The sequence below is a fragment of the Scyliorhinus torazame genome, chromosome 9 (assembly GCF_047496885.1).
Source record: "Scyliorhinus torazame isolate Kashiwa2021f chromosome 9, sScyTor2.1, whole genome shotgun sequence".
Taxonomy (NCBI): domain Eukaryota; kingdom Metazoa; phylum Chordata; class Chondrichthyes; order Carcharhiniformes; family Scyliorhinidae; genus Scyliorhinus; species Scyliorhinus torazame.
The window spans coordinates 214766020-214785873 of record NC_092715.1 but is presented as its reverse complement, the minus strand read 5'-3'; the positions used below and the strand labels follow the sequence as shown (position 1 = coordinate 214785873).

Genomic DNA, 19854 nt, shown 5'->3' with positions numbered 1-19854 from the left:
GGCTAACCGGGTCGTGCTGAACACATACTTCTCTTTGTTGTAGGTCAGGTTGAGAAGAGTGGCAGTGTGGAGGAATTTATCGAGGTTGGCATCGTGGTTCTGCTGGTCATGGCCGCAGATGGTGACATTATCTAAATACGGAAAGGTGGCCTGCAAACCATAATGGTCAACCATTCGGTCCATCTCTCTTTGGAAGACCGAGACCCCATTTGTGACACCGAAAGGGACCCTAAGGAAGTGATAGAGGCGACCGTCCGCCTCAAAGGCAGTGTATGGCCGGTCCGACTTCCGGATGGGGAGCTGGTGGTAGGCGGATTTCAGGTCAATTGTTGAGAAGACCCGGTACTGCGCAATCTGATTGACCATATCAGATATGCGTGGGAGGGGGTACGCGTCGAACTGCGTGTACCGATTGATGGTCTGGCTGTAGTCCACGACCATCGTGTGTTTCTCCCCAGTTTTAACCACTACCACTTGGGCTCTCAGGGGCTGTTGCTGGCCTCGATAATACCCTCCTTAAGCAGCCGCTGGACTTCGGACCTGATGAAGGTCTTGTCCTGGGTGCTGTACCGTCTGCTCCCAGTGGCAACGGGCTTGGAATCCGCAGTTAGATTGGCAAAAAGGGATGGGGGATCGACCTTGAGGGTCGCGAGGCCGCTAATGGTAAGGGGGGGTAAGGGCCTGCCGAATTTGAGGGTGAGGCTCTGGAGGTTGCACTGGAAGTCCAGGCCCAACAGGAGTGCAGCGCAGAGATTAGGAAGGACATAGAGGCGGAAGTTACTAAATTCTATGCCCTGGACCGTGAGGGTGACTGTACAAATGCCTCAGATCGGGACGGAGTGGGATCCGGAGGCTAGGGAGATCCTTTGATTGGCAGGGTGGACCGCGAGGGCGCAGCGCCTTACCGTATCTGGGTGAACGAAGCTTTCAGTGCTCCCTGAGTCCAGCAAGCACGAGGTCGCGTGGCTGTTGATTTTAACCGTCGTCGACGTGGTGGCCTGGTTGTGCGGGTGAGATTGGCCCAGCGCCATTGAAGCGAGCTGCGGGTAGCCATCGGATGCTTCGGGTGGCGAGCGTGTGCGGTTCCGATGTCGGGACGTCCGGGGACCCTATGGGGAACAAGATGGCGGCACCATGGTGTACACATTGCGGGGTCGGGACAAGATGGCGGCACCATGGTGCGCACATTGCGGGGTCGGGACAAGATGGCGGCGCCCATGGCCGAAGGGGGACAAGATGGCGGCGCCCATTGGTCGCACATGGACCCGGGAGGAGAAGATGGCGGCTCCCATTGTGCGTCTGGAGTGGGGGAGGGGGCGATAGCGGGCGCGATCTCAGCAACTGCGCGGGTCTGGCACACAGCCGCGAAGTGGCCCTTTTTACTGCAGGCTTTACAAACTGCAGTGCGGGCTGTGCAGTGATGACGGGGATGCTTCTACTGACCACAGAAGTAGCAGCGGAGACCCCCGGGGTGCGCCGTAACGGCCTGACAGTCACAGTCCCGGACGAGTGGAATTAGGGCGCGCCAGAAGTTGTTGATGGATTCACCAGGTAGTTGCGAGCGGGTGGCAAGTACATGCCTGGCGAAGAGCGTGTTCGTCTTCTGCGCGTAGTGTTCTTTGAGGAGTTCCATTGCTTTTGTGTAAGCCGTGGCATTTTGGATCAACGGGAACACGCTGGAGCTCAGTCTGGAGTACAGGATATTGATCTTCTGAGCCTCCATTGGCGCGGGGTCCGCCGCTTTGATGTAAGCCTCGAAACATGCTAGCCAGTGAGTAAAGTCCTGGCGTTGGGCGAGTGTGGATCCAGCTGCAGGCGATCGGGCTTAATTCGGATATCCATTCTGTGGAAAATCTGACTGTAATAAATTGATGCACGATCAATTGCACAAAGACTAAAGTTGTGTACTACTGTGGCTTTGTTACAGTCAGATGCGTGGCCTCCTGCTGCAGCTGGCGAAATGGCAGGGTACTGGAGGTTGTAGCCAGTTAAATTGGCTAACTCCCGATTTAGAAAGGCTAACTCCCGATTTAAAATGGTGAATTGCAAAGGCTGATGGGAAAGTCAGCCAACAGGACACAAACGAATAGCTGCAGGTTGAGTGTGTATTTACCTCTGGAAAGGCCAGACAAGATCGATACCGGCAACCATCAGCATAACAAAACACCAGCCATCTGCATATTAATGAGCAATCCCCGGGAACAATGAGCAACATTTAGACACATAAAGCCAAACCAGACTCTTTGGCGCCAGCAGAAGCCTACACAAAGGGAGGTGAACGACCACCTCAGGACCGCCCATCGATCAGGGAACCGCTCCAGCATTGGAGAAAATCGAACCAAGTGATTGGGACAAAGTCCAATCGCTTGGAACCAGGTACAGGGTCCGCCCGGAAAGGCGGGAAGCCCCTGGGGACTATAAGAATCAAGCCCAAGTTCAAATCGTCCTTCTCTTCTTGACCGGGTCACTCAGCAACGCGAACCAAACCTTGACAGTGACCGGTCCAGCCGCCGCTGATATCCAGTAAGTCTTACTTCAACGCTCGCTACGAGATAGGCGCTCCGAGCTACCAATCTGTACCAACTTCGAATCCCGCAGGCTCAGAACCCGAACGAAAGGCCATTCGTTTCCCTGACCTGGTGGGCCAGTTCTAAGTTAAGTTTTGGCCTGTTAGTCGTAGAAGTAGCTTAGACGTAGAATTTATACATGAGTAGTGATTACTGTGTATAATAAATGTGCTTTGATTTAAATCTTACTAAGCGGTGTATTGGATTATTGATCATTACTCGGACTTGAACCACGTGGCGGTACCATAAAGATACCTGGCGGCTCAAGTATATATCCAATATAAGAGTAGGGTCAGTCAAGGACAGTGGTGGGAAGTTGTGCTTGGAGTCCGAGGAGATAGAAGAGGTGCTAAATTAATATTTTTCGTCAGTATTCACACAGGAAAAAGACAATGTTGTTGAGGACAATACTGAGATTCAGGCTACTAGACTAGAAGGGCTTGAGGTTCATAAGGAGGAGCTGTTAGCAATTCTGGAAAGTGTGAAAATAGATAAGTCCCTTGGGCCAGATGGGATTTATCCTAGGATTCTCTGGGAAGCAAGGGAGGAGATTGCTGAGCCTTTGGCTTTGATCTTTAAGTCATCTTTGTCTACAGGAAAAGTGCCAGAAGACTGGAAGATAGCAAATGTTGTCCCCTTGGTCAAGAAGGGGAGTAGAGACAACCCCGGTAACTATAGACCAGTGAGCCTTACTTCTGTTATTGGCAAATCTTGGAAAGGTTTATAAGAGATAGGATGTATAATCATCTGGAAAGGAATAATTTGATTAGAGATAGTCAACACGGTTTTGTGAAGGGTAGGTCGTGCCTCACAAACCTTATAGAGTTCTTTGAGAAGGTGACCAAACAGGTGGATGAGGGTAAAGAAGTTGATGTGGTGTATATGGATTTCAGTAAAGCGTTTGATAAGGTTCCCCACGGTAGGCTACTGCAGAAAATACGGAGGCATGGGATTCATGGTGATTTAGCAGTTTGGATCATAAATTGGCAATAAGACAAAGGGTGGTGGTTGATGGGAAATGTTCAGACTGGAGTCAAGTTACTAGTGGTGTACCACAAGGATCTGTTTTGGGGCCACTGCTGTTTGTCATTTTTATAAATGACCTGGAGGAGGGCGTAGAAAGATGTGTGAGTAAATTTGCAGATGACACTAAAGTTGGTGGAGTTGTGGACAGTGCGGACGGATGTTACAAGTTAAAGAGGGACATAGATAAGCTGCAGCACTGGGCTGAGAGGTGGCAAATCGAGTTTAATGCAGAAAAGTGTGAGGTGATTCATTTTGGAAGGAATAACAGGAAGATAGAGTACTGGGTTAATGGTAAGATTCTTGGCAGTGTGGATGAGCAGAGAGGTCTCGGTGTCCATGTACATAGATCCCTGAAAGTTGCCACTAGGTTGAGAGGATTGTTAAGAAGGCGTACGGTGTGTTAGCTTTTATTGGAAGAGGGATTGAGTTTCGGAGCCATGAGGTCATGTTGCAGCTGTACAAAACTCTGGTGCGGCCAAATTTGGAGTATTGCGTGCAATTCTGGTCGCCGCATTATAGGAAGGATGTGGAAGTATTGGAAAGGGTGCAGAGGAGATTTACCAGAATGTTGCCTGGTATGGAGAGAAGATCTTATGAGGAAAGGCTGAGGGACTTGAGGCTGTTTTCGTTAGAGAGAAGAAGGTTAAGAGGTGACTTAATTGAGGCATACAAGATGATCAGAGGATTGGATAGGGTGGACAGTGAGAGACTTCTTCCTCGGATGGTGATGTCTAGCACGAGGGGACATAGTTTTAAATTGAGGGGAGATAGATATAGGACAGATGTCAGAGGTAGGTTCTTTACTCAGAGAGTAGTAAGGGCGTGGAATGCCCTGGCTGCAACAGTAGTGGACTCCCCAACACTAAGGGCATTCAAATGGTCATTGGATAGACATATGGACGATAAGGGAATAGTGTCGGTGAGCTTTAGAGTGGTTTCACAGGTTGGCGCAACATCGAGGGCCGAAGGGCCTGTACTGCGCTGTAATGTTCTATGTTCTATGTTCTCTTTTGAATGTTTGAATCCCAAGGCACTTATTTGAAGAATAGCTGACATATCATAACTAAGAAAGCATTATCTTACTTGTAGACTTCCCATTTGAGTCAAGTGTGCCGTCCATGGCAGCAGTAGCCTTTGTATTTGACATGACCGATTTGGTTGCAGCAACTAAAGACACAGTACAAAACACACAACTGTTAACAAGGGTTTGGCAGAATGGCTGCCTTTATAGTGTGACTAGCACCCACCCCTTGACTATCATGACCTATTAGTTTAGGATTACATTGGATATATGGCACAAAAACAGTCCATGCCAGTTTGTATACTCCATCAAACCTCCCTCCATTTTTCTCATCTAAATCTACCATTGTAGCCACTTATTCTCCTCATATCCACTCAATCAAAACCTTTCAATTTTTTAAAGGCCTCTGTTAGGTCACCCCTCAACCTTCTTCAAGAGAGGAGAGACCCTCCCTCTATGTTCTTTCCTGATATGCAAACGCAAACATTGCTGGTGTCATCCTTGTACATCTTCTCTGCACCCTCTCCAGTATCCCTCTGTAACTTTTTAGCTGGTCATTAACTCATTGATCTTTGTGGTGCCCTGTGTAAATTAGCTGCTGCATTCTACTGTGTAACAGTGATTCCACTTCCATGGTCATTCATTTGTATCAAGACACTGCTAAATAAATACTGGTTTCTTTTAACAGCTCGCCTTGCTGAAATATCACAAGTCAGAAAGAAATAGCTTACGTGTTGGTTTCCCAGTTGAGCTAACCATGGTAGGAATGTCTATGGCAGTCGTAGCACTTGGATTCGACGTGACCAATACAGTTGTGGAAACTAAACAAGTAAACAGGACAAAAGACACATACACAAACACGCAAGCACATGCACACACACAGACCGTTAACAGGGAAAAATGGCAGAACAATGGATCAATTATAAAATCATACAACACACAGAGGTTGTATAAGCGCGTCATGACTCTATGAAGGAACTATTCATCGGAGGCATGTCCTTTCCCCATAGTCCTGCAAATTTTTCCTTTGCGAATATTTACCCAATTCCCCTTTGAAAGTTACGATTGAAACTCTTTCCACTACTCTTTTAGGCAGTGAATAATGGTTTGGGGTAAAAATGTACTTTCTTGACATTGTACTAAGGGATGCCTCTTTTCAGTATAAAATTATCTAACCCCCCCCCAACTAAAAAAAATGGGTATTTTCTCATCTTTCTTTATTGAAAACTGTACAAGAAAGTTGCTGCTCAGTATTAATGCAGTAATATGTTTATATGAAATCCCCAAGGCTATTAGTTCAGAATAGACCTTTTGGTAATTTCACAGGCAAATCATTTCACAAATCCTCAGCAGATTCCTCAAAGCACATCCAAATCTTCTCAAATTAAATAAGCAAGCTAGTTGTTAATATGTTGAATTTAAAGAATCAGCAGATATTTTAAAAACTGTAACAAGTCAGCAGAAAATGCATGGGAAGATAATGTTAGGAAATCTCTACAGAGGAACTAAACTTACAGGAAGTCATACATTAGGAACCTATGTTACTATATTCTAACAAATACTAATTATCTGATTAATTATTTTATTACAGCTCCCTTTGGTTTTGGGCAAAGCGTTGGAGGCACCAATTTCATATCAAAAATCACATTGAGGGTCTTTGGTGAGGGGATCAAAGAAAGTTTGAAAGGTCAAGAAAGGGGGGCCTTCATGAATAACCTCAGCCGATACAGGAATTGAACACATGTTGCTGGCTTTGCTCTGCATCATGAACCAGCTGTCTAGCCAACTAAGCTAAACCGACCCCTACTTCAATCGTTATTGCTCTGATAAACACACAGATGCCCTGAAAAGCAATCATCAAATTTGAACAGATGATTACTTTAATGCAAAACTCTTAACAAATTACAGCAATAAGACGAGAACAAAATCCACCCGACTGATGTGTTAGGCAGGTAGGTTCGATGTGGACTGCACTCGATGCAGGGAAGTTAGAAACAGACGTCTAACACAGGAGAAGATCCAACACTGTTTTATTCAACGAGATGAACTGCTGTACATGTTCAGCGGTGGGTCAACACTATACTGATCTGACGAGTGACCTTGTAGTAGCCTGACCAGACTTACTAGCTACCGCATGGTGTTTGCGCTTGCTAACTCGTGGACTCGGACTCTCTCAGTAGCTGGGTCCCGAGAGAGCGGTAAAGCTAGTACCCTCTGGCTTTATAGTGGTAGTGTGATTGGCTGTGCTGTGTTGTCTGCTTACTGGTCATCCTATGTGTCAATCACTGCCTGTCTGCATCTCATTATATACATGAGTGGCTATTATGACATCTCCCTTTTTTTTTGAGTTAAATAAATACTGAGGTATGTATATATATATATATATATATATATATGTCTGACTATATACAAACGGTGATTTAACAAACGTATATACATGGGACGGTGTCGATAATGCAGATACATGGCAAACTAAGCAATATTTACAAGAGTTAAGTTGATGGATTCAGTCATAAAATTTACAAAAGTTAAGTCTACAGATTCAGTCTTTGTGGTGGGCGATGAATTCTTGTCGATCGCTGCAGAGGTGGATCAGGAGCCGCCTGCACGTGGAGAGGTGGGATCGCTGCCATTGCGGTGGTCGCGTGGGCCGGCAGGATCGCTGGCAGATCGGTGGCCTCGTGGCAGGGTATGGCTGGAGGAAGCATGATAGCCGGCGGAGCACTGTGGTCAGGTGGTGGGCGTGGAACTCTTCGCAATGCCCTTCTGTTGCGCCGTAGCAGGGAGCCATCAGCCATCCAAACAATGAAAGACCTCGGGGCAACTTGTTTGACAACAACAGCTGTGGCTGACCAATCGCCCTCAGGCAACTGGACGCGAACATGATCGGCTGGAGCCAGCTCAGGTAAATCCGTGGCATGAGCATCATATGTGGCCTTCTGTTGGGCCCGGGACTGTTGCACTTTTTGTAGAACCGTGAGGTGGTTAAGGTCTGGAACATGGATGGCTGGAACTGTGGTCCTCAGAGTGCGATTCATGAGCATCTGCGCTGGAGACAACCCAGTGGACAGTGGGGTTGCCCTGTATGCCAGCATTGCCAGGTTGAAGTCGGAGCCTGAGTCTGCAGCTTTGCACAGCAACCGCTTGACAATATGGACCCCTTTCTCGGCCTTCCCGTTTGATTGCGGGTAGTGGGGACTGGAGGTAACGTGACGGACATTGTAGGACTGTGCAAAATCAGACCATTCTTGGCTGTAAAAGCATGGACCGTTGTCGCTCATTACCGTGAGCGGTATCCCGTGCCTGGCGAACGTTTCTTTGCAGGCTTTGATGACCGCCTTTGACGTGAGGTCGGACAGTTTCACCACTTCTGGGGAACTGGAGAAGTAGTCGACCAGGAGTACGTAGTCACGCCCCTTGGCATGAAAAAGGTCTACACCTACTTTGGACCACGGAGAGGTCACGATCTCGTGCTGTTGCAGTGTTTCCTTGGGTTGAGCCGGTTGAAACTTCTGACAGGTGGTGCAGTTGAGGACTGTGTTGTCAATATCCTAGTTAATGCCCGGCCAGTAAACCGCCTCCCGAGCTCTGCGTCGGCATTTCTCGATTCCAAGGCGACGCTCATGGAGTTGACCCAGCACCATAGCCTGCATGCTTTGAGAAATAACGATCCTGTCGAGTTTCAGGATTCCCTCCACAACCGTCAGCTCGTCTTTAACATTAAAGAATTGGGGACATTGTCCCTTCTGCCAGCCATGGGTAAGGTGCTGCATCACACGCTGCAGTAAAGGATCCTTGGCCGTTTCCTCACGAATTTGGACCCCCGTTCGTCAGAGGCTGGGAGGTTGGTGGCACACAATTGCACTTGCGTTTCTATGTGGCAGATAAAGTCACCTTGTTCACAGTGTGGTGATGGACCGGAATAGGGCATCTGCAATGATCAGCTCTTTGCCTGGCGTGTAGACAAGTTCGAAGTCATAGCGGCGGAGTTGAAGAAGAATTCGCTGTGACCGAGGTGTTGTGTCATTTAAATCCTTCTGGATTATGTGGACTAGAGGCCTGTGGTCCATTTCCACCATGAATTTCGGCAGGCCGTAAACGTAATCATGAAACTTGACTATTCCTGTCAGGAGACCCAGACACTCCTTTTTGATCTGGGTATACCATTGCTCAGTGGGCATCATGGCTCTGGAGGCATATGCCACTGGAGCCCAGGACGAGGAGTCATCTCGCTGGAGGAGCACCGCCCCAATGCCGCCCTGGCTTGCATCAGTTGATATCTTGGTTTCCTTGGTTGGGTCGAAGAACGCTAGGACTGGGGCTGTGGTGAGCTTTGCCTTCAGCTCACGCCATTCCGCTTCATGTGTGGGCAGCCATATTGGGAATGAATTGGAATTCCGTTGACTTCTTGACGAGATGGCGGAGGGCCGTGGTGTGGGATGCCATATTGGGAATGAATTTCCCGAGAAAGTTGACCATCCCGAGGAAGCGGAGGGCCGCCTTCTTGTCCTCCGGGGTCTTCATGGCGTTGATCGCCAAGACCTTGTTGGCGTCTGGCTGCACACCCTGCTGCAAGGTGTGGTCGCCTACAAATTTTATATCAGATTGACCAAATGAGCACTTGGCCCTGTTGAGCTGGAGACCATGTTCATTTATTCGCTGGAAGACCTGCTTGAGGTGAGCGATGTGTTCCTGGGGCATTGTGGACGAGATGATCACGTCGTCCACGTATACCCGTACCCTCTCGATGCCCTCCATCATCTGCTCCATGATGCGATGAAACACTTCGGAGGCAGATATGATACCGAAAGGCATGCGGTTGCAACAGTAGCGGCTGAACGGGGTGTTGAACGTGCACAGCTTGCGACTGGACACGTCCAGCTGTATATAGCCTTGGAGGTCCTGTAGTTTTTTCAGATGATCATTGAGGGGCGCCGGCACCCGGCTTGGTGCATGGATTACAGGGGTGGCGTTCGGCTTGAGCAGTATTTTGTATCGGTACGGGAGCGTGCCCATTCCAATCGAATACACTGTGGTACTGTGTGATAATGTCGTCTATGTCGGATTGCAAATTTCTATCGGGCGAGGCCGTCGCCGGTGACGATGACATGGTGTGGACTCGCTGAACCAGGTTCAGGAGCTTGAAGGCGCGAGCACCGAGCAGGGACGCCCTGTCACGCCGGACGATTTCAAATCGTAACGTTGCCTTGATCGCCTTGTTGGAAACCCCTAGTTGACACGAGCCACTGGCAGCTATGGCATTGCCATTGTAGTCAAGGAGCTGGCAGGCTGGTGGAAGAATGCTTGGTCGGGCCCGGATGGTGTCGAGGTCGGATTGTGAGATGAGGTTCGCAGACGCGCAGGTGTCCAGTTTAAATCGGATGCGAGCCTTGCTAACTGTGAGGACATCTCGTCGTCAGGATCCACACTGAGGATCGAGAGGCGTTGCGCAGGCGTGGTGGAGGCCAGCTCATGAGTGCCCACCCGATATGGAGACGTGAGGCGGTCAGCATCAGGGTCCGTTGGGCTGTCGGGATCAGAATCTGGCATGCCTTGTTGTATTGAGCGGACACTTCTGCGCCGCAGCTGGGATCGCTGGCTGCTGAGCGGTGGAGCGGATCTGCAGAGGGCTGCGTAGTGGCCAAACTTGCCACATTGGAGACATCGGCGTCCTCTTGTCGGACATTGCTGCTTTAAGTGGGCGGAGCCACAATTCTGACATGTCATGACGCTGACGTCAGCGCGGTCCATGCGCCATCGCGCATGCGCAGTGTGGTCGGCCGACGTATGAACCTGCACAGTCGGGTTTTCGGTCTCGTCGTCCACTTGGTCGTGGTGCGCATGCGCAGGGATTCGAGAAATGCGCGTGAAACGGCTACTCTCCTCGATGCTCAGGCCCTGCCTCTGTGCAATGGCCTGCACCCTTTCTGCCTCGTGGGAGGTCAGCTTGCAGTTTCTATCGCCCTGATGTGGGAGTAACGATTCTTAGCATGCTCATGGACAATGCTCGTCTCAATAGCGACAGAGAGGGTCAACTGTTTGATTTTAAGGAGCTGCTGCTGCAGGGAGTCGGAGTGGACCCCAAAAACGATCTGATCCCGGATCATGGAATCAGCCATCGAGTCATAGTTACATGACTGCGCTAGGATGCGGAGATGGGTAAAGAAGGACTGAAAAGGTTCATCCTTACCCTGAAGCCTCTGCTGGAAGATGTACCGTTCAAAGCTTTCATTCACCTCAATGTCGTAGTGGCTGTCGAACTTCAGCAGGACTGTTTTGAATTTCGTTTTGTCTTCGCCGTCGCCGAACGTAAGTGAATTGTAGATGTGGATGGCGTGGTCCCCCGCAGTGGAGAGAAATAACGCAATCTTCCTGGCTCCGATGCTGCCTCGAGGTAGGAGGCCTCGATGTACAAGAGGAACTTTTGCTTGAAGATTTTCCAGTTGGCGCCGAGGTTGCCGGAGATGCGGAGTTGCGGAGGAGGCTGGATGTTTTCCATTTCACCGGATGGCTGCTTGCTGGTCGAAGCTGATTCACTCGAGGTAGGTCCGTCAAGATCAATATCACTCTGGTACCATGATGTGTTAGGCAGGTTGGTTCGATGTGGACTGCACTCGATGCAGGGAAGTTAGAAACAGACGTCTAACACAGGAGAAGATCCAACACTGTTTTATTCAACTAGATGAACTGCTGTACATATTCAGCTGTGGGTCGACACTATACTGATCTGACTAGTAACCTTGTAGTAGCCTGACCAGACTTACTAGCTACCGCATGGTGTTTGTGCTTGCTAGCCCGTGGACTCTGACTGTCTCAGTAGCTGGGTCCCGAGAGAGCGGGAAACCTAGTGCCCTCTGGCTTTATAGTGGTAGTGTCCTGTCTCGTGATTGGCTGTGCTGTGTTGCATGCTTACTGGCCATCCTATGTGTCAATCACTGCCTGTCTGCATCTCATTATATACATGAGTGGATATTATGACACTGACAACAACCTTTTCATTAAAAGATCAAGCAGCAATGTTTAACAGGCAGCGGGGAAGTTGCCTAGAAATTATGTTGACTATTAATAATTGGACGCTGCGGTAATTCTTAACAGTCTTTGGCGACACCCAGGTACAATTTCCATAATTTGCATACGTTTCAGATATTTGGCTGCTGAGGAAGCATGACAAGCTGGAGCATTGACATTTTAATAAACGCATCAGCACTGATATGGAAATGCTTTGCCCTCCAGTCAGCAATCGTTTAAAAAAATGGAGACTACCTTTTGTGAGGGCCACGAAGAATCCAGCACGAGTTTCAAGGATACAAAGAAATAACATTTATTTACAATAACATATATATATATATATACATATATATATATATATACAACAGGAGCAACAGCAACTTCCCTTGCTGCTTACTGCCTCCTGCTGGTTCCAAACTGGCCAGCTTTATTTATACAGGGAGTCTGCTAATGATTTCTCCGCCCCCCTCATTGGGGAAGCTCAGGATTGTGGGATTGTCATTAGTCCCCAGCCAATGGTAAGCAGGCAGGTTATAACATCCCTCCCCCCCCAAAGTCCAAGGAATCCACTGAAGACCCTGGCGAAGGAGGGCGTCGGACTCGTTTTGCCGCAGGCCAGACACCATTTGCACGAAGCGCTGGATCGGGCGGCGTGTAACGAGACGGAGACCGGCGCTTCCGTGATGAACGGCGTAACGGTTGTACATCCACGGCCCGCGGCCCCGAGGATTCCCCCTCTGATGCGTCCTGTGTCTCCATCTCGGAGTCAGAGTCTGCTGCCTCTGTCATCTTGGCGTCTCTATCTCCACGCGGTTCTGTAACGACCTGCGCAGGCTTTGAGTGAGGCACCAGAGGAAGATTGTGAGGACTACTTTCCATTGTCTCTGGTTTCTGTGGCTGTAGAAATGAGCTCCGGGGGCGGGGAATCTTTGGAAGGGATAGTCTTCTGGACCGAACGTGGTCTACATGTTTGCGCTGGAGACGACCCTGGGCTTGCACTTGGTAAGATATAGGGCCCGTTTGGCGAAAGATTACACCAGGAACCGATTGGGCACCACCAGCAAAATTGCGAACGAACACTGGGTCACCGGGCGCAAACTGCCGAATCGGGCGATGCCGAGAAAATCCCTGTCCCTGCCGTTCTTGTGTGCGGCGTACGTTTGCTCCAAAGTCTGGGAAAACGATACTAAGGCGGGTGCAAAGTCTCCGGCCCATTAGGGGTTCTGCGGGAGCTACCCCAGTCACCGCATGGGGGGTGATCCTATACGAAAACAAAAAGCGAGCTCCATTGACACGGAAGACTGCTTCTTTAGGCCTCGTTTGAATGTCCACGAATCATTATATACATGAGTGGATATTATGACACTGACAACAACCTTTTCATTAAAAGATCAAGCAGCAATGTTTAACAGGCAGCGGGGAAGTTGCCTAGAAATTATGTTGACTATTAATAATTGGATGCTGCGCGCTCCACCAACCCATTTGAAGCCGGGTGGTAAGGGGCAGTGCGGATATGGCGTATGCCGTTCATCTTCATGAACCTCGCAAACTCCTCACTGGTGAATGGAGTGCCGTTACCCATGACCAGCACCTCGGGGAGGCCATGCGTTCTAAAAGACAAACGCATCTTCTCAATTGTTGCACAGGACGTTGTGCCTAGCATCTTATGCACCTCTAGCCATTTAGACTGGGCGTCGATTAATAAAATGAACATGGATCCGTGAAAAGGGCCAGCGAAATCCGCATGTAAGCGCGCCCAAGGCCGCCCTGGCCATTCCCAGTGATGTAGGGGTGCGGGCCGGCGGAAGCTTCTGATGCTCCTGGCAAATGGAGCAGATTTGGGCCACCTTCTCAATGTCGGCGCCGAGGCCTGGCCACCAGACATAACTCCGGGCCAACATTTTCATTTTGGTCACGCCTGGATGCCCATTGTGCAAGTCTCTTAGTATCAGCTCCTGTCTTTTTTCCGGGACAATCACACGCGTCCCCCACAAGAGGATGCCGTCTTCCACGCTGAATTCTGACAGCTTGAAGGAAAATGCTCGCAACTCACCTGGGAGCTGTCTATGCTGGACACATACAGGACTATGTGTCGAACCTTTGACAGGACTGGCTCCGTCTGGGTCCACTCACGGATCTGTGATGCCATGACAGGCAAAGTGTCCATAAAATTTAGGGTTGCAACCACCTCACCGGTCGTGGGGGTCGACATGGGGCCGGTCGATAAAGGCAATCGGCTCAGTGCGTCGGCATTCCCTATCTGCGTTCCTGGTTTGTGCTCCAGGGAATACTCATATGCAGCGAGCAACAAAACCCAGCGCTGGATCCGTGCGGAAGCAATGGGCGGTATTGGCTTATCCTCTCTGAAAAGTCCCAGCAGAGGCTTATGATCAGCCATGACAGTGAAATGGCAGCCGTAGACGTACTGGTGGAAACGTTTCACCACAAAGACCACTGCCAGGCCCCCCTCCTCGATCTGCGCGTACTTATTTTCCGCCGCAGTCAATGTGCGGGAGGCGAAAGCTATCGGTCGCTCAGCCCCGTTCTCCATCTTGTGGGACAGGACGGCCCCAATACCATACGGGGATGCATCACATGTGACGAGCAAAGGCTTTCCCGGATCATAGTGGGTTAGTAACCCAGACAACGACAATTGTTGTTTTACCGGCCGGAAAGCGGTTTCTTGCGGCTGACCCCAAACCCAGGTGTGATTTTTCTTTAGCAGAAGATGCAACGGGGCCAGCGTAGTTGCCAGATTGGGGAGGAACTTCCTGTAATAGTTTACGAGGCCGAGAAAAGAACGAAGATGCGAAGTGTCAGTCAGGGCGGGGGCCTATTGAATCGCGCGCACCTTCTATGCGAAGGGGTGCAAACCTTCACGGTCCACCCGATAACCCAGGTAGACTACTTCCTTCGCCTGAAAAACACACTTTGTGCGACGTAAACGGACTCCAGCCTCCGAAAAGTGTCTAAGGACAGCCTCCAGATTTTCCAAATGTTCCTGCTCCGACGTCCCTGTGATCAAAAGGTAATCTAAGTAGATAGCGACACGCGGTAAACCTCTCAAAATGCCCTCCATAACGGGTTGAAAAATAGCGCAGGCAGAGGATACTCCAAAGGGCAAACGTGTATATTCATACAGGCCCCGGTGTGTATTAATCGTTACATATGGTCGAGAGGCAGGGTTCAGCTCCAACTGAAGGTAGGCGTGACTCATATCTAATTTTGTGAACTAGAGTCCACCTGCAAGCTTCGCGTAGAGATCCTCTATGCGAGGCATTGGATATCGGCCGAGTCGGGAAGCCGTATTCACTGTAAGTTTATAGTCGCCGCACACGCGAACTGTGGCATCTGGCTTCATTACAGGTAAAATTGGTGCTGCCCAGTTAGCGAAACGTACGGGCCTGATAATACCCAAAGATTCCAAACGAGTGAGCTTCCCTTCTATCTTCTTGAGCAAGACGTAAGGCGCGCCCGGAAATAGCGCGGCGTGGCTCCTGGTTCGACTTGGATACGGGCTACGGCCCCTTTTATTTTCCCCAAACCGGGCTGGAATACATCTGGGTATCGTCCTAGCACCTCAGTCAACCCTTCAGAAACTGTTTGGAGGATGTGCTGGATATGGCTCATACTCCCACAGGATTGTGGGATTGTCATTAGTCCCCAGCCAATGGTAAGCAGGCAGGTTATAACACTACCCAATCTCCTTTTTCCAATTAATGGACAATTCAGTGTGGCAAATCCACGCTGCACATCTTTGGGTTGTGGGGGTGAGACCCACCCAGACACGGGGAGAATGTGCAAACTCCACACGGACAGTGACCCGGGGCTGGGTTCGAACTCGGGTCCTCGGTGCCGTAAGGCAGCAGTGCTAACCACTGCGCCACTGCGCCGCCTGGCCAGCAATCATTTTAACAGTTTTTCAGAGAGACAGATATCAATGAGCGTCAGTCACGAAATTCTGTCGATTTTGATGCTAATTCATATCTCATGGTAGTATGGCTAAAGCTTGCCAAAATAATTCAATGTTCTTCACAACTCCCATTCCCAAAACATTACCCAACCTCCCTCAGGCTTTATTTTCATTCTCCCTTTTTTGTACCCGTTTCTAGTTCGTTTTGAAGGATTTTTTAAAAAAAATCTTGCATATCCAACATACAACGTGAAGAGGATGACTGAAGCAAAGGTGCGAAGTAATTAATAAATGGAAGACGTATATTCCTTTCAATAGTGTTTACATATATGAATGCGTTCGCATGCAGGCTGTGCACCTACAGAGCCCAACTCTAGATACATCTGAATGGACAATCATCCCAAATTGGTGAAGGATGTGCCTCTGTCGCCATACTAAAATAGCCCAGTGGGACCATTAGTGTACACTCCATTGGAGCCCATTGAGGTGCAGTGCAATATTTGGTTTTTGGTGCAAATGTTATCTCCAGAGGTTGCGGTGCCGTTATGTACCCCCCGCCCCCCCCCCCCCCCCCCCCCCGCCCCCCCGGTCTTCGCACCCGTCCCACTTAGAAACAAATGTCTCAGCATTTCTTGCTATTGGGACCTCAGAGTCCAGGAGCTCAGAATTGAATTCTGACTAAGGAAATCACCTGAAACTTGAAGAGGCATTTCATGCGTCGAGACATGTAATTCTGCATCTTTATTTGGAAACAAGAATGCAGAAATTTATGGAAATAATCAAGGTTCGTGGCTTACCATTGTTCAGAAGAATCTTTGCATTTGCCTCACTGATTTCTGAAACGAACAAAGAGACACAAGATGATCACAACTGATTAGAATGAATCGAGGGTTTTGAGATGTTCTTGGCAGAGCTGCTCAGTGGTGACGTTATCCTATGAAAAATGCACTTTACATTGAGTCATAGATGTTTACAGCATGAAAACAGGCCCTTCGGCCCAACTTGTCCATGCCGCCCAGTTTTCAATCACTAAGCTAGTCCCAATTGCCCGCATTTGGCTCATAATCCCTCTATACCCATCTTTCCCATATAACTGTCTGAATGCTTTTTAAAAAGCATTGGCAGCACGTGGCAGCACGGTAGCATTGTGGTTAGCACAATTGCTTCACAGCTCCAGGGTCCCAGGTTCGATTCCGGCTTGGGTCACTGTCTGTGCGGAATCTGCACATCCTCCCCGTGTGTGCGTGGGTTTCCTCCGGGTGCTCCGATTTCCTCCCACAGTCCAAAATGTGCAGGTTAGGTGGATTGGCCATGATAAATTGCTCTTAGTGTCCAAAATTGCCCTTAGTGTTGGGTGGGGTTACTGGGTTATGGGGAATGGGTGGAGGTGTTGACCTTGGGTAGGGTGCTCTTTCCAAGAGCCGGTGCAGACTCGATAGGCCGAATGGCCTCCTTCTGCACTGTAAATTCTATGATTCTATGAAAAGACAAAATTGTACCCGCCTCAGCCACTGCCTCGGGCAGCTCGTTCCACACACTCACCACCCTCTGTGTGAAAAAACTGCCTTTCTGGACCCTTTTGTATCTCTCCCCCCATCACCTCAAACCAATGCCCTTTAGTTTTAGACTCCCCTACCTTTGGGAAAAGAAGTTGACTATCCACCTTATCTATGACCCTCATTAGTTTATAGACCTCTATGAGCTCATCCCTAAGCCTTCTATGCTCCAGGGAAAAAAGTCCCAGACTATCCAGCCTCTCCTTATAACTCAAACCATCAAGTCCCGTTAACATCCTAGTAAATCTCTTCTGCACTCTTTCTAGTTTAATAATATCCTTTCTATAATAGGGTGCACAGTCCTTTGAATGGACCTTATTTTTATGGAGTTACCAAGGAGTTAGACCAGGTTTTAATATGTGTAGTGTCTCCTGGGAAACATAGGGGTAAATATGTTGAAACTATCCAAAGTCTCTGATTCTAACTCAGAGTTGGAGACATTTGCAGAAGGTCAATGGGAGCAGGGTAATGGTCCAGTGGAAGTCTAAACTCCATGGATAGTTCCCATGTAGGTCCACAGGTCAGGACTTCCACAGGGTGGCACGGTGGCACAGTGGTTAGCGCTGCTGCCTCACAGTGCCAGGGACCCGGGTTCAATTCCAGTCTTGGGTCACTGTGTGGAATCTGCATTTTCTCCCCGTGTCTGTATGGGTTTCCTCCGGGTGCGTCAGTTTCCTCCCACAGTCCAAAGATGAGCACGTTAGGTGGATTGGCCTTACTAAGTTGCTCCTTAGTGTCCAAAAAAAGATGTGTAGGTTAGGTTTGGGGTTATTGGGATAGGGCGGGGGACTAAGCTTGGGTGGAGTTCTCTTTCAGAGGATCGGTGCCGACTCGATGCGCCAAATGGCCTCCTTCTGCACTGTAGGGATTCTATGAGGGCCCGATGCACATCTTGGGTTGTACACCCAGCCTGTGTCAATTCAGAGACTGGAAGGTATGGCTGGTTATACTTAATAAAAAAGTCCCATTTCAACTTTTCATATTGAATGCACACCAACGAAATCATATCTGGCGGGAGATTATTCGATTTATTTTTCCATCAAGCGAGGCAAGAACAAGAATTAGGAGCAAGAGTTGGCCATTCTGCATCTCGAGCCTGCACCGCCCTTCAATAAGATCTGGCTGATCTGGTTGTAGCCCGAACTCCAATTTCCAGCCTGCAACCTCATAACCCTCGACTCCCCTGTCAATCAAAAATCTAACTCAGCTGACATCCGGTGACAGTGATGTACTGAGCGGATGCACATTAGGTGGCTCTCCTCCCAACTAGAACCAAACAACACACTTTTAGACAAATTTGGCCTGAAAACCAACAGAAAACAACCCTAAAGGAGGAAAAGGCAGAATGGGAGGAAAGATGCCGGTAAATGGGAGCTCAAGAGGCCAACGAGAGGGCAGAAGTGGTGGAAAGGGCCACGAGCAACAGGTGGATGGATCGGTGGACCCACGATGCGGGGAGGTCCCTGCCGCCCAAGAGAGGGGGAGATCGTCGACCCAAGCATCTGGCTCCCCCTCCCCACCAGGAAATGGATGGAGGACCTTCCTAAAGAAGGAGCTGGCCGCCATGAAGGAGCCAAGGGCGATTATAGTGACGCTGCACTGATACCAGGATTGGGAAAGGATCTTGCGGTGGGCTAGACAAACAAAGGCTAAAGAGGGCTGGAGAGTCTGGGTCTATCAGGACATTGGGGCAGACCTGGCAAAAAAAAGGACCAAATTCATTCAGGCAAAATCGGCGCTTTACATGAGTGGGGTGCGATTCGGCATGTTATTCCCGGCTAGACCCTGGGTCACGCATCAGAGTAGAGTGCTATTTCAACACCACAGCAGAAGCAAATAACTTTCTTTGGGCCAAGGGCCTGGACAAAGAACAGGTGCTGCAGCGATGAAGTCATGTCAGAGGAGGGCCGCTGAAAGAGACAGGATGAGAGACTCAAAGTCATAGTTATATGTTTGCGTGGGACTGTACTGCCTTGTTCTGACCAGAAAGACCGGTCACAGGAGAGAGCGAGGACAAAGTAAAGCAGGTAAGGGGGCAGACAGGGAAAACAGGCACTCGGCGGGTAAAGACAAAGGGCTAGACCAGCCCTGGGAGAGGAGCCACCGTACCAGCAGGGAGGGCTAGCACAGGCGGACAGGCAGTAAGGGGGGCAGTGGTGCAACTCTCGGCAGAGAGGGGAGCCCCTAATTGGGGGGACGGGGGGGGGGGGGGGAACACAACGACACAGGGACAGAGAGGGGGAACACAGGGGTGGGGCAGCGAGGGGCAGACACTGGGAGGGGGGATGGGGGGGCAGGTGGAAGCAAACAACACATAGGATATAGGACGGTAAAAAGAGTTGCCTCTCGGATTGTCTTTGGCAGGCAAGGAGCAGTTCGAGGAAACAAGATGGCTCCGCAACCAGCCAGTTTGGAGGGTCCCTAGACCAAGGGAGACCCCCAGAGTGCAGGGACTCACTCACATGGCCTACACATAGTTGGCGGCCATGTCGGGTGCCCCCTGGACAAAGGGAAACCCCGGAGCGCAGGGGCTCAACCTCATGGTGAGAACGGTGGCCGCAGCCATTTGGACGGCCTCCAAACAAGGAGAAACCCCGGAGCGCAGGTGTACATGCGCCAGGTAAGTATGGGTGATCCCTTTGGACCGGGGGGTCAGAAACCCCCCCATTAGGATAGCGATCTGGGATGTAAGGGGACTTAATGGTCCAGTGAAAAGATCTAGAGTCTTCATCCACTTAAGAAGCCTGAAGGCCGACATAATCT

The 19854-nt window shown here is 49.7% G+C and overlaps 1 protein-coding gene across 6 annotated transcripts in view; it reads right to left on the bottom strand.

Annotated features, from left to right (window-relative positions):
- The window catches only part of LOC140429730 (transmembrane protease serine 11B-like), a 142282-nt gene that overhangs the window by 69030 nt on the left and 53398 nt on the right, over positions 1-19854 (bottom strand). For 5 of the 6 annotated variants that reach the window (XM_072517072.1, XM_072517068.1, XM_072517069.1 and 2 more), the window contains 3 exons: positions 16333-16371; positions 5346-5435; positions 4677-4760 (listed from right to left, as the gene is read on the bottom strand). In XM_072517072.1, coding sequence (XP_072373173.1) covers positions 4677-4760; positions 5346-5435; positions 16333-16371 — 213 coding nt within the window. The remainder of the gene's footprint in view (positions 1-4676; positions 4761-5345; positions 5436-16332; positions 16372-19854) is intronic. The other variant, XM_072517073.1, reaches the window with a different exon arrangement.